We start from the raw sequence: 15,682 nt of genomic DNA, 5'->3' as shown, positions 1-15,682 counted from the left end.
AACACCACTAGTACAGTCGATGGCACCCTGCACCTGTGGGAAACCTGAGATCCGGGCAAATCCCAGCACACTTGCTTCCTGATCCCAGGTGAAATGCACAAAATTGTGTGCCCTTGCGAGGGTGACGTTCGAGACCTCATGCATACATTTACGCGTGGATGCTTGTGATGCCCCATGGAGGTCGCCTGTGAAGCCCTGAAAGGAGCCACTGGTGTAAAAATTGAGCACTGTAGTCACTCTCATGGCCATTGGCAGTGGATGACCTCCCTGTCCATGTGGCACCAAACTTCACAGTAGGTGGCAGATGTGACTGACCAGTTTCCTGAACATGCACAGTCTTCGGTGACACTGGTTCTCGGTCATGAGTGACAAGCACCACTATAGACCTTGGATCTAGCCAGGTGCTGGCCAGCGATGGCTCGCTGTGGCTTTTCAGTGGCCTGTTTGGGAGCCCCAGCTGCCCCTGCTTCCCGAGGGTACAGCTCCTCCCTCTGCGTAGCCACACACCTCCGTCGTCCTCTTCTTTGTCTCTGCTCTCTGTAAGCCATGAGGCATACAGCTTGGTCATTAGGTTCCATGCTCCTCAAGTGGCACTCCTGCAGATTGAAAGAGAGAGAAGTGTGGGTTAGCTTCGGTGTACTAAGAACCTCTCTTGGTTAAATCTGAAGGCCCCTTAATGCATCCCAGAGAATGCTGACCACCACTTGGATGGCCAGAGTTGAGAGCGCTTCATGGCTGCCCAAAACCCCACCCACCTCCAACGAACGATTGGCTGCATCTTTGCCCATTGGATTGCATGCTGTGTTCCCAGGTCAGGCACAGGCATTCTCCCAACCCGTGCTGTATGGCTGCACTGTTAGCTTGAACCATGATGGGTACAAGTCCAAACCTTAATAAAGACATTGCAAAGAGCTCTGAGCACCTCCATCAGTGACTGCTCCATGGCCAGCTTTAGCAAGGAGATTGTACAGCATGCCCAGTTGTCCAACTGTTCTGCAGCCCACTAAAATGCTTCTTAGTTTGCAGTTTGTGTCCAAGGGGTGAAAAGACCTGGAGCACTTGGTGGCACTCTGATGCCTCTGTGTTGCTTGAGTGGGCAGAGAAGCTAGAGGCTCAACTCCAATCACATCAATGTGGCTGCACCTGAACTGTCCCGGCTGCAAAGAAATGGTCACTTAGTGCAAGGTTTCCCTGACGTGTGGCTGCTTTCCTTCCCCCCGCAACACATGCTTGTACATTACCATCAACCGCAGTGCAGCCCTTGCACCCCCACCCCCTCCCCACCAACTCGTCTCATCGGCGGTGCAGCCCTTGCCCCAGCACCGCATTGCCAGTCCGTTGGGAAAATTTGACTTGCCTGTGCCCTCGCCTTAATGTGTGGCACCTCAACAATGTTACTGCACACTCAGCTCTGAGTTCCCCTCAAAACTCACGCAGCTCACCAGGTGCACACCTTATAAATGCTGTTGTGAAACATGTTGGCGTGGCCTGGATGATTCTGGAAAGCAGGGCCTATAATGATATGTAGATGTATTAAAACTAAGTTCCTGATGTGCGGCTGTGAGAAACGTGGCCTGCCATTGATGGTCAGAACGGATGATTTCCAACTGGTTTTGTGAAACTGATTTTTGGCCTTACCACCATATTGTTTGCTCATGCCTGCCATGATGCTGGACGCCAATGGGCATGAAAAGTTCTGTCCATAGTCAGGGTTGAAATTCAAAATCAATTGATAACTTTAGATTGCTTGCATAGATTAATTAATCATCAACGAAATCTATGTACCTCATTAAAACATTATTACAATCTTTATGAATATTTTCTCGATGAGACTTTTTTGAAACATTTTTAAAAATTGTATTAGATCAAACTATACCATATGTTAAAATATAGCCTGAGAATTCAATCTTTTTTGCAGTCACAATTCTTTAATTTTTTTCCTAGCACCAGACTGGACACTTCATGTGATTAAGATCTTTGTTCCACTGATCTTTGTGATTTTGGCTGGAATAATAATGTACCTGATTTTCAAGGTGGACATTATCCTTTGGTATCGTGAAATGTTTGAATTCCACAAGCCCATTAATGGTAAATGCAATATTCTTTCATATGCTTTGATATATACTCTTTAAATTTTATGCAAAAAATAACATTGTTAGAAATTCTAGCTGTTAAGGGGAGTTGGGATATTAAACAGTGTACAATTTCATCCTCAGTTTAAGGTCAAATACATTCTCCTTCTTCTACTTTTCCTAGAGGTTTTGTGACTCAGTATGTAGTCCCCCTGCATCTGAACCTGAAGCTTCACGTTCAAATCCCACTCTAGGACATATCAGGCACAAGAATGTTCGTGACACAGTTCAAACAGGTTGATAATCAGTCTACTAATCCTTCCCAACACTTCTGCAATGTTCCCCAAAGGGAGAAAAAAACGTGTGAAGGCGAAAACAGATAAACTTCAGTTTCCTCCTTTAGTGCCTAGCAGCACATAAGGCACCTCAATTCTTCCACTCCTTAACAACTGGCAGATTGTACCCTGGGCTGGGTCCTTATCTAAGTCTCTTTCTATGTAGACAGATTAGCCTGGCTCACAACTCATTACCAGGAGAACCTACTGGATAAAAGGGGAGTCACCACTACACCTCCATTGGACATGAGTAGCCCACTAGATGTCAGTACAGCATTCAAATGCTGGAGCTCTGGTCTCATGCTCAGTGGGGTGTGAAATATATTAAGAAGTATTTAACACCAGTCTCGATATAAGGTTAAATACATTAAATTTTATGAAATGTCATTTTATGTTTCAGCTCTCCAAATTAAGCAGTAACCAATATCACTTTAGGTCTACAAACATCAAAGAGCTTGTAATATCAGTCTGAGCTTAGTTAATACACATTAAGCAGAATCTAGTTCTATTTTTACTTAGTTCTGTTGAAGAGGCATATGGACCTGAAATGTTAACTGTGTTCCTCTCCAAGATGCTGCTGGACCCGCTGAGTTTTTCCAGGTATTTTTATTTTTGTTAAGCAGAATATAATACTGCTCTCAGCTTATGACTATTCTAAAGCAGTATTGAATAGCTTAATATTATTTCCATCAACCAGTATGTAACATCAATTTGATTTTAAATTAACCAGTTATTTCCCATTTTAGGTTATGTCAAATAGTGTGTATCTCTGTTTCAATTATTATGTCAGCCAATGGTTAATATCATCTAAGGTTAAGAAGATATATATTAATTAGTTTAGTAGTATACATCTGTTTAGAGCTGTAAAGGTTGAGTGTTTTTGCATTACGAACTTAGCACTTTAAATTACACATTTTATTGAATTGTTAAAGATGCTATCATTATTCAGTACAAGCAAATTACTTGGTACCTATTGTTATCATTATGAATAATTGTCTTTGACCATGCAGATGGTAAGATGTTTGATGCATATGTCAGCTATCCAAGATCTGAGAGTAAAGGTTCTCTGGATAACTATGACACAAACCACTTCGCTCTTCATATTTTACCACGCACCCTTGAAGAAAAATATGGTTACAAACTGTTCATACCTGGCAGAGATGAACTTCCTGGTCAGGGTAAGATGAAGGAATTTAATGTTGAGACTCCTTTCCATTGCATATTGAAAGTGACTATGTCCTGATGACAAAGAGCTCATGCTGAATGCTGAACAAAACATAGTGACTAGTACTTTCCATGAAGTATCTTAGTTTCAATGTTATTTGTCTGTCAGTCAATTGGACCAACATAAGAATGAAAGTTAGAAACTTTAATATAAATATTACATTATATTGTAGTCATATTATACTGTTGACAGATCACATTACAAGATGATGACAATTGTTTTAAATTACATGAGATAAAGAAATCCCACAAATTGAATCCTCCCTCTTAAAGCTTAAGACTTATATCACAACCTGTTCTATTTTATTCAATAGTAAAATGTTAATTACTTGTTTTTTAAATTTTCTTAATTATATATAAGAGGCACATATAAATCAATATTTTATTATATGGATTTATTCTTTATGTCTACCTTTTCTTTTGGAGGCAAATGTTGCCGGCCTGGCATTGTGTGGGCACTGTTCTTTGGGTGCTGTGTGCCCTAATGACACTCTAAGCTGACATTGTGCAATAATGCAAAATCAATTAATTTACATGATATTTCAGTGCTCCTGGCACACTATGCTTGGTGTATATTGGGAGAAAGACCAGCTTATAACTGAGAGCCTGTCACCAGAGGTCACCTCTGCACATCATCTTCACCGCCTCCAGCTTTTGAATATCTCCCTTGTTTTCACTGTGCAGTTGGATCACAGCTCCCCCAAACTTTGATACAACTGTTTTGCTTATATAGTACATCATTCAGTTGCTGTTGTTGATGTCTGCTGTGCATTGGATGGACATGTTGAGTATTGAGGCTAGCAAGATTCTTAGATTTCTAAACTTTATTTTATTTTTTTAATCATTTAAGGGGTGTGGCTGTCAATGGCTAGGCCAGCATTTATTGCCCTTGAGAAGATAGTGGTGAGCTACCTTTTCAAACTGTTGCAGTCCATGTGGCGGAGGTACACCCACAGTGCTGTTAGGGAGGGAGTTCCAGGATTTTGACTCAGCAACAGTGAAGGAACAACGATATATTTCCAAGTCAGGATGGTGAGTGGCTTGGAGAGGAACTTACAGGTGGTAGTGTTCCCATGTGTCTGCTGCCTTTGTCCTTCTAGATGGTAGTGGTCATGGGTTTAGAATGTGATGTCTAAGGAACATTGGTGAATTCCTACAGTGCATCTTGTGGATGGTACACATTTCTGCCACCGTGCGTTGGTGACCGGGGGAGTGAATTTTTGTGGATGGGATGTCAATCAAGTGGGCTGCTTTGTCTTGGATGGTGTGAAGCTTCTTGAGTGTGGGAGCTGCACTCCTCCAGGCAAGTGGGGAGTATTCCATCATACTCCTGGCTTGTGCCTTGTAGGTGGTGGGCAGGCTTTGGGGACTCAGGAGGTAAGTTATTCACCTCAGGGTTCAGAGCCTCTGACTTGCTCTTGTGGCTATAGTATTTATATGGCTATTCCACTTCAGTTTCTGGTCGATGGAAACCCCCAGGATGTTGATAGTGGGGATTCAGCAATGGTAATGCCATTGAATGTCAAGAGGGATGGTTAGATTCTCTTTTCTTGGAGATGGGCATTGCCTTGCATGAATGTTACTTGCCACTTGTCAGCCCAAACCTGGATGTTGTTCAGGTCTTGCTGCGTTTGGAGTTGCAAATGCTGCTGAACATGGTGCAGTCATCAGCAAACATCCTCACTCCTGACCTTATGATGGAAGGAAAATGAAGCAGCTGAAGATGTTTGGGGCTAGGGCACTACCCTGAGGAACCTCTGTAGTGATGTCCTGGAACTGAGATGGTTGATTTTCATCAACCACAATCATCTTTCCTTTTGCTAGTTATGATTCCAGTCAGTGGAGAGAATTCCTCTATGATTCTCCAGTTTTGTTAGAGCTCCTTGATGCCACACTCAGTCAAATGCAGCCTTAGTGTCAAGGGCAGTCACTCACCTCACGTCTGGAGTTCAGCTCTTTTATCCATGTTTGAACCAAGTCTGCAATGAGGTCAGGAGCTGAGTGGCCCTGGCAGAACACAAACTGAGCGTCAGTGAGCAGTTTATTGCCAAGCAAGTGCCGCTTGATAATACTGTTGATGACCTCTTCCATTACTTTACTGATGATCGAGAGTAGACTGATGAGGCAGTAATTGGCTGGGTTGGATTTGTCCTGCTTTTTGTGTACAGGACATACCTGGGCAATTTCCCACATTGCTGGGTAGATGCCAGTGTTGTAGCTGTACTGGAACAGCTTGGCTTGGGGCGTGGCAAGTTCTGGAGCACAAGTTTTCAGTACTATTGCTGGGATATTGTCAGGGCCCATAGTCTTTGCTGTATCCAGTGCGTTCAGACATTTCTTGATATCATGTGGAATGAATCGAATCGGCTGAAGGCTGGCATCTGTGATGCTAGGGACCTCTGGAGGAGTCCTAGATTGATTGTCAACTCGGCACTTCTGGCTGAAGATTGTAGCAAACATTTCAACCTTATCTTTTGCACTGCTGGGCTGGGCTCCCCATCAGTGAGGGTGGGGATATTTGTGAAGCCTCCTCCTCCAGTGAGTTGTTTAATTGTCCATTCACAACTGAATGTGGCAGGATTGCAGAACTTCGATCTGATCCATTTGTTTTGGAGTCGCTTAGCTCTGTCTATCACTTGCGGCTTGTGCTCTTTCACATGCAAGTGCTCCTGTGTTGTAGCTTCACCAGGTTGACACCTCATTTTATTCTTAACTATTTCGGCACAATTATGACGTACATATGTTTCTTTCCTATTTCACACTTGTCTGAACTAAGTTTCATCAGCCTTTGTTTGACCTGCTCTCATATTTTGTGCAGTTCAGTGAGCAAATTCCTTAAATTCCCCTGCACCTGGTAGTTTGATATCATCTGCAAATGTAGCTCTTTTGCAGCAACTTTCAGAATCCAAGTCATTGCTGTAGACTTGAAACCATGGTCATCCCAACAATGAGCCCTGAGGCACCCACTCAGCACTTGCCCTTAATGATTGCACTGGAGGGGGTGCAGAGGAGATTCACCAGGATGTTGCCTGGGATAAAACATTTAAGTTATGAAGAGAGGTTGGATAGACTTGGGTTGTTTTCATTGGAGCAGAGAAGTCTGAGGGGCGACCTGATTGAGGTGTACAAGATTATGAGGGGCATGGACAGGGTGGATAGGGAGCAGCTGTTCCCCTTAGTTGAAGGGTCAGTCATGAGGGGACACAAGTTCAAGGTGAGGGGCAGGAGGTTTAGGGGGGATGTGAGGAAAAACTTTTTTACCCAGAGCGTGGTGACGGTCTGGAATGTGCTACCTGGGAGGGTGGTGGAGGCGGATTGCCTCACATCCTTTAAAAAGTACCTGGATGAGCACTTGGCACGACATAACATTCAAGGCTGTGGGCCAAGTGCTGGTAAATGGGATTAGGTAGGTAGGTCAGGTGTTTCTCATGTGTTGGTGCAGATTTGATGGGCCGAAGGGCCTCTTCTGCACTGTGATTCTGTGATTGCACCTCTGTTCAGGTCCAAATCCTCTAAGTAATCACGAGTCTTAAGACAGACAAAAGGCATGTAGCATCTACATGATACAGTGCAGGTTTGGAAAATGAGTAACATCCCCTACTGTTGTTTAAACTGACCTTGTAGAATAAAAATTAAAGACAGTGGTGACTTTGACGTCTACAAATAGAACCATCACTGTTGTTGAAATGTTCAAGATCTGACTGTAGGGTACTGCACAGTTCTGTTACAGCCTCACTGCTAGTTTGTAACCTCTGCAAGCTATTATTTCCAGGTAGCTATGCCTGGACCTATTTACATGTTGGTAACATAAGAATGGCTCATTTTGAACAGCTAAGATGTAAACAAAATTGATTTTCCTGCCTCCTCTGCTCATCTTCCTGTTCAGAGAGACTTGAGGGCACTCATACAAGGAACTCAGAAAGTTAGCATGCAAGTGCAGCAATAAATTAGGAAAGCTAATAGTCTTCACTGTAAGAGGATCGGAGTACAAGAATAAGGAATTCTTGCTACAATTGTACAGGGCTTTGGTGAGACCACACTTGGAGCACTCTGTGCAGTTTTGGTCTCCGTACTCTATATCTGAGGAAGGATATACTTACCTTGGAGGCAGTGCAGCAAAGATTCACTGGAATGAGAGGGTTGTCCTATGATGTGAGTTTGAGTAAATTGGGTCCAAACTGTCTGGAGTTTCGAAGAATGAGATGTGATCTGACTGAAACATATAAGATTCTGAATAGGCTTAGCAGGGTAGACATGCGGAGGTCTTTATTTTCCCCTGGCTGGGAATGCAAGGACACAAACTCTGGATCAGAGGTCAATCACTTAGGACGGAGATGAAATGAGGAGAAATTTCCTCCCTCAAAGAGTTGTAAATCTTTGGAATAATCTACCCCAGAGGGTTGTGAATGCTCCATTGGTGAGTATATTCAAGAATGAGGTTGATAGATTTTTGATCTCTCAAGGAATCAAGTGATATGGGGAGCAGGCAGGAAGGTAGAGCTGAGGCAGAAAATTAGCCATGACTGGATTGAACGGTGGAGCAGGTTCGAGGAGCTGAAGGGTATCCTCCTCCTCCCATTTCTTACGTTCTTATGTTCTCAAGAGCCTGCAGATACTGAGGAATGCCCAGGAGGATATCCACAATGGCTGTGTTAACTTGATGCTATTGGCAAACACCCGACTCAGCCCAACTTGTCTAGGCTGGCACTTATGCTCCACATAAGACTCCTCCTATCCCTTTACATTTAACCCCATCAGCATGTTGTTTTATTGCTTTCTACTTTACCAGCTTATCTAGCTTCCTATTAAATACATCTATGACATTTGCCTCAACATGTGGTAATGCACGTCACATTTTTACCACTCTCTGGGTAAAGAATTCTGCACTGGATTTATTACTGACTACTTGATAGTTATCGGGTCTAGTTTTGAACATCCCGACATTGGGTATGGTTGCTGTGATTTGTGACATAGCCATGCAGTCCAGATCAAGACGCAAAATTTGCCTACCCATTTCACCTGAATGATTTTGGTGCAAGCTCCTGCACCTCCATAGCTGCTGCTCTCTTTCTCAATTCTGCCAGTGAGCTCTGGACACAGCAGGAGCCATTGACAGTGTTGCTGCAGAACACAGAGCACAGACAGCTGCTCTTTCCTAAAGGTAGGCAGCCTCTTAAAGGAAAAGGTTGCTGCAGTGAAAAGTTTTTCAGACAGAGGGATCCAAATTAATGAATGCAGCGCTGGAGACATTAGTGGTGCGTGCGGGCTGGAGGAGAGATCCATTACATGGGGAAAGGAGACCCTATTGGATCATCCTCAGGTGGGAGTGAGAATAGATAACCAGGGAGGTGAACACCTAGAGTCAGGACATGAGGATCTGACAGCAGTGTCACCAGAAGTTAAATGACCTCATTAGGATGGTCAACATCAATGAATACATCATCACATGGTGCTTTCTACCCAATATACAACCAACATTTCACTTTGTCCAACACACCACATTCCCATCACTCTTCCAGCAGCATTCCCTGGCACTCAGGACTCACGGCTGATATCCAGATTCCACTTCACCATCACCCACTTACCAAATCTGCCACCTTCACATCCATCTCTCACTGCCTCCACATTACTTTAGCTATTATGCCATGGCAGGTACATCACCCAAACACAGTGCAACACAACCACTGACATTCTCCTCTCTCTTGCTGGTCAAGGCGGCACACAATAGAAAGGAGTGGAGCAGAGCAGAGCCACCTGGGGACATGGAGGCCACATTTCTTGAGGTCTACAGAGCATCATGGGGCTGGCTGTGATGGGGCCTGCAGCATCTGATGTCACTGAGAACATTGAGGATGATAGCATCTTCCTGCATTAACCGCCTTATCAGCTCCCAGCCCACCCTCACGGTGACATCTTGGGCCTCTTGCTTCCCACCCCAACCCCCCTTCCCTGATACCAACTCCTCTGATTTCTCCTTTTGGCCACCCAAGAGTTGCCATCTTCCCAGGCAGGGGAGTCTCAACAGGAGGAGGAAAGAGAACAACAGTACAGCACGAATGAAAATGCCCTTACCTTGAACTAATACCTCAGTCACCAGCTCAGATACTTGCACTATACTTACCTTGGAGGCTAACATAGAGTTGGGATCAGTAATAAGTGAGCCACTGTGGGCATGATTGGCTGCAACCAGGCTTGGCAAAAGGGCGATTCATTAGCCAACTCACTGGAGGCCAAGCTGATGGATAAGTACCACTGCTGAGGACTCAAAGAAGAACAGCAATGGGGCAACATATAGGGGAGAACTGAATGTGCATGCGTACCAAGATGCTGGGTGCATTGACTAGCCTTCCAGGCGGCCACCTGTCACTGTCAAGGAGCATGGTGGAGTGGTCTCCAACTTGACAAAGGGCATGCCATGAAGATTGCCCTCTCCATAGCCTCTGCTCTATCTCTCTATCATCCTGCAGATCCAGGGACACTCCATGCCTCTTGCAGGCTTTGTGTGAGCTGGTCACTTACTCCGCCGTCCCCATGAGAATGTGGCAACACTATCCAGAAAATGCAGGAACTCATCAAAACATCTCTGAAAACATTATAGACTACATTGAAATGGAAAATGTCCTAAAATATTAACTTAACTGGAACCAGAAAGCCTGACCCTTTAAATAATGCTCCTGCAGGGCCTATCTTGCTCTTTTTCACTGCCTTTTTCAAGAGTTGACAGCACAGGCATTACTATGAGCTGTGTTGTCCAAATTTGTAAACATGGCAACACATCAGGCGGTTAGGCTGTGGACGCAAGGATAATATAAATTCAACATGTTTGGGTGTACCTAGGGGACTTTTGGTGTAACCTGCCCCTGGGGAAGTGGCGTTTATTTAATTTAATTTTGGGCCCACTTTCTCTATGTTTAAACTATCAACTCTTTGGGCAGAATCTTCTGGCTGGCGGGCGGGTGGCGGAGCCCACATGCAGCACTTAAAATGTTGCGCGAGTGTCCTGACGTTAGAGCGCGGCATCGTGATATTTCTGTCGGCAGGTGCACTGTGCAGCAGGACGTGCACCCACCATTAATTAAAGGCCTCGTTAAGGCCCTTAACTTGCCAATTGGTGATGATTTTGAGGGGCCCGTGCGAACTTCGGCTTGGTGCATGGGCCCAACAGGCAGGCGGGTAGGTCATTTTTTCACAAACCTCATCAAGTGGGAGGATAAGGTTTGATAGCGGTTTTAAAAACTTTTAATAAAGTTTTTGTTTATTTCATTGACATGTCCCATCTCGTGTGACATTTTCACATGAGGGAGACATGTTAATGAATCTTTTATTGTTCTATTTTTTATATTTTCCAGCCTTTCAGCAATCTCCCCAAGGCAGCACTTTGCTTCAGGGAGATGTACGCTCTTTCATGTGCATGCTCTAACATTTGGGGAACCCCCCCCCTCCCTTCACAGGAAGCGGATAGTGTTTCCCATCAGGCGGCCCGCTAGTTGGGTCTTAAATGGCCCGCCCACTTAAAATGGCGACGGGGCCTGTTTCGACAGTGGCGATTGGCTGCCCGCCTGCCCATCAAGGGCAAAATTCTGCCCTTTCATTATCTTAAAGACCTCTATCAATTCACCTCTCAGCCTTCTCTTTTCTAGAGAAAGAAGCCTCAGCTGTTTAGCATTTTTTGACACACACAATTTCTCGGTTCTGGTATCATCCTTTTGAATCATGTTTGTACCTTCCTGAATGCCTCTATATCCTTTTTAAGAATACGGAGACACAACTATGCACAGTACTCTGAGTGTGATCTAGCCAAAATTCTGTATAAATCTAATATAACAAGTCACTTAGTTTTGAAAAAGAATGGAAAACTTGTTAGCTTTGTAAAATTATGTGTGAGACAGGATACCATTATTTGAAATGTTAAATGGAATACTGTTTCAAAGAGTGCGGGATTTGGATCCGTAGCACCGCTGAACTGACAATTCAGAAGCCAATCGCCGTCCTGGCCATGCCATCAGCATGGCACCTAATGGGCTATTTTGAGCAGGCCTATATGCACCAGAAACATCTGAAGTGGTGCTATCATGAGGCCACACAGCCCTAATGACAAATGTGACACTAGTTTTCCGAATTTGGGCCATGCAGGTACATTCAATAAATTTGTGTGCCACTCACTAAAGTTCAAATGTTCAGCTGAAAGAGGGCCTGAGCGCTACTTCATTTAAAGGGCGAGGCCCAGGCCCCAACTTACAGGTAAGGTAACTTCTGCTATTGCACAAATTTATAGCTGGCCCCAGAATGTGGAGCACCATTTCCTCCAGAGGGTTCAGGATATGCAGGCATCCTTTCCCCTTCTGGCCTGCTCTCTTCGAATCTGTGCCACGCCATCCTGCAAATGAAAGGGAAGAATGTCAGGGATTATGTTTTAGTGCATTTGGGTGAGGTGCCTGCAATAGATGAGTAGCTCCAGCTTTGTGTAGGCAGCGAGGGGTGGGTGTGAGGCTGGCAGCATCGGTCGGTGTGTGAAAGTGAGGTGGTGTATCTGGATGAGTTCTGAGTGCTAGGAACAGGTACTAGGTGGGTTATTGGACAGTGTTGCATTATGAAACATGAGAGGCTGGTTGAGTGCTGGGTAGGAGGTGTCATATGCAGATGCATTCATTGGCATTGACCACCTATGTGAAGTTACTGGACTTCTTTTGGCATTGCTGCCAGGCCCTTGATTCCAGAATCTGTAATTGACCTCCCTGGTCATCTGCTCTTCAATCTCTTTTGAGGGTCTCCTCCCCCACTCCCTGCAGAACCATAGTTTCACTCTTCTTGTCCACTCTCACCACCACATCTGTGATCCTGGAGCCCCCTCTTTTGTCCTGGTGTTCCTTTTTCCTTGTTTAGAATTGCAGCAACAGTATTCAGCAGCAGCCTCCTGTCATTCAGTGCAACTTTCCTTTAAGAAGGACTGACTGCCTTTAACAACAGAAGGCTGGCTGTACCATATGAGATGAACAAATGCTGCTCGGTCTCCTGTTGAGCACAGAGGCAGCCAACAACATGACAGATGCTCAGCCATATGCTACAATCATGGTAATGAAGTGGCAGTACCATCCAGCTTTTGCTGAATTTGACATTGTGGCACCAAGACAAGCATTAGACCCCTAAGTAGCCGGATGCCTATTTTAAGTGGGCCTTTGGAAGTTGACACACCACCAGTGGGGATTGGGCATAATCAATCACACCTGGATACTACCCGCCCCCTTGTGAATTTTGAACCTAAAAACAGACACAATTGGAGCCAATTTCTTCCCCAATAGTTTCTGCTTGCCGCTATTTAGCCCTTCACAGAACTGCTATCAATAAGAAAACATTTATGGAAAGTTTAATGCCTGGTTTATATTTACAGTTGAAGTTGAAGTTATTGAAGAACACATAAGGAACAGCAGAAGGTTGATAATCATTTTGGCTCAAAAGCCTTCAGCTAATGACCAGGCATACTCTGGATTTGAACATGAGATTGGATTATTTGAAGCTTTAATCTGGAATGAAATGAAAGTAATTCCAATTAAATTGGAGAAAGGTGAATACTTGAATGACTTTCCAGAATCCATAAGACATGTCATTCAAAAAAATGGCATTATTGAATGGAAACCAGATAGAAGAAACAAACCCGAGAAATATTATTCAAGATTTTGGAAACAAGTGAGATACAAAATGCCAGTGAGAAACAAATCTTCAAAATCTACTGTGTATGACTCTCAAAATAAAACTGGAGCTGTGTGATGCAAAAATACTTAGCAAGGAACAAAACTATATCTACTTTGAACTGCTAACATTGACCAAATGGACTTCTGCTGTGCAGGAAAAAAATGCTGAATTTGCATAAGATTCCCGAGTAAGGTTAAGCTTGATTTTCTTTTCTTACTTTACAAATAGCAATTTATACAACATTTTAATGGCTTTTATTTTTTAAACTTGCTCTTTTAAATACAGTCTTTTTCAGGCATTTAACATTGTTGTACATGTTAAAGTAAATTTTCTTCTTGTGGACTCCTGGTGAGGGGACATGGCAAGGAGACTTGCCCACCAGAGGCACTTATTGGACTCTCGTGCGCACAGCCAAGTATTTTTCAATCTGGTAAAGTTAATGGATACAAAACTATGGGCTATGTGCATAATATGTCCCAATAAATGTTAGCAATGTCCTATGCCCTATGTTTATTTGCATTTTTATCCTTTAAGCTTGTTCTCTTGATGTGCTCATAGGCCTCACTCTGATGAATTAAAATTATGTGAAATAAATCATTGCTTTTGGTGACCATTTTTGGAAAAGGTGCTGTTCGAGTGTCTTCCTCTGCAATGTCTCCCTACTTCAGAAGTCAATTGACTCTTTTCACAGTTTTTGATTGACTGACAGAATCAGGCCCATTTTGCCAGTTTATGGAGAAAAAGAGAATAGTCGAGATACTGAATAAGTACGCTGTTCCAGTTTTCAGAGGTGGGGGATTTAGAACACCAGAAGTAGGTGTAAAACAATTCAAAGTGAAATGGTGCAAACTTAAGGTAGACAAATGACAAAAATGTAATGATTTACAATTGATGGACCAAGAAATATGAATTAAGATGAGATAATGAAGTCTCTGACTATAATGTTCCAAACTCTGTGCCAGAGGGTGACAGATCTGTCACATCACTTCAGAAAAAAAATGAGATAAAGGCAAGATATTACGGGCTAATTAATCCTACTTCAATTGTTGGTAAATTACTAAATCTAAAATTTCTGAGGGCACATTGCCAGTGAGGAAACTTGCACACCACCACTGCACATGAGAAAAATCACAGGCCCACCAGCCATGAATCTCCACCTCAGTGGTTCCTTACCATTAGTAGAAATTGTAAAACCTATCTCAAAGGTCTATTACAAGAGAGGATCACAAAGCATTTGGAGAAATATGAAGTAATCCAGCTAGTCAGCATGAATTTCAAAAGGGGAAGTGGTGTCTGATCAACTGTATGAAGTTCTATAAAGAAATAACACAGAAAAATATAGTGGATGGGTTTACAAGAATATACAAAAATCATTTGATAAGGTACTGCTAACAGAATTCTGACAATGATAATACTGCTGGGAATTAAATGCAATGAGGCCATTGTTAAGAAATAGAGATAGTTTAAGCAAGTTACATTTGTATTTGTGGGTATTTGGAATGAGTTTTAGCTTTAAAGTTTAAATTTGATTTGTATTTCTGTATCTCTGTGTTAAGAAAGGTCAAATGGAGTTTTAGTTTTACTTTAAAAGGCTGCTTGCATTTCTAATGGGATGTTTACAATCCCTATAAAGTAAAAGTAAACACACAAAAGTAGAAAGAAGAGTGCTGTTGCCTAGCAACAGGGAGTCAGATAGGTAGGTTCCTCCCAGAGGCACGCGCACACAAGAAGAAAGGCAGCAGTTTGATTAGGAAGCTGTTGGAGTTCAGCTGGTTTTGGAGTTGCTGCCAAGAGAGACTGGAACAAAGGGAACAGATAGAAGCCCCAAGCTAAAGAAAAACCCCAAAAATCCAGGAGAGTGGAAGAGGGGAAAGTCCAAAGGAGACCTTGTAGGCAAAGGAAGGACACAAACCTGGGAAAAGTTCCTGTTATGTCAAGTTAAGAGTGCGAGGCAAAGAGAAAGGCTCCAAGCTTCGGATTTAATGCGAGAACAGCTTGCAAGAAGCAGAAGGTTCAAAGAGTTAACTGAAAGTCTGTAATTCTTTGCTATGGGCATGTGAGGCAATGATGTACTGTTAAGGTTGAGTTGGTGAGAGAGATTGCATGAAAGACAGCATGTGGTGACCCAGGGAAGAGGAACATCAGAAGGAGAGTTCAAAACCCTGGAGGTGAACCCTTGTGGTAGATATGTGAGAGAAAGTGTCAGTTTGGGAGAAAATTCCAAGGTGAGGTTTTGGAGAGTGGAGATTGGAAACCTTTGAGTGAAGGACGGAATTCAGTGAGACTGGTTGGCTCATGGTGTGACAAGCATCTGGGGGAGTTGAAGAGAGATCCATAGCATCTGGTTAAGGTGGCATCTGT

At 43.4% G+C, this 15,682-nt stretch overlaps 1 protein-coding gene across 3 annotated transcripts in view; it reads left to right on the top strand.

Moving 5' to 3' along the window:
- The window catches only part of LOC121284341 (interleukin-1 receptor type 1-like), an 84,898-nt gene extending 70,992 nt beyond the window's left edge, over positions 1–13,906 (top strand). For all 3 annotated transcript variants that reach the window (XM_041199751.1, XM_041199750.1, XM_041199752.1), the window contains exons 9-11: positions 1,945–2,088; positions 3,418–3,585; positions 13,020–13,906. In XM_041199751.1, the coding sequence (XP_041055685.1) occupies positions 1,945–2,088; positions 3,418–3,585; positions 13,020–13,396 (689 nt within the window). In that variant the 3' untranslated portion in view covers positions 13,397–13,906. The remainder of the gene's footprint in view (positions 1–1,944; positions 2,089–3,417; positions 3,586–13,019) is intronic.
- Positions 13,907–15,682: the final 1,776 nt, after the last annotated feature.

Source organism: Carcharodon carcharias, chromosome 11, assembly GCF_017639515.1.
Source record: "Carcharodon carcharias isolate sCarCar2 chromosome 11, sCarCar2.pri, whole genome shotgun sequence".
Taxonomy (NCBI): domain Eukaryota; kingdom Metazoa; phylum Chordata; class Chondrichthyes; order Lamniformes; family Lamnidae; genus Carcharodon; species Carcharodon carcharias.
Note: the sequence above shows the minus strand (reverse complement) of the source record. Positions and strands in the feature narration are given on the sequence as shown.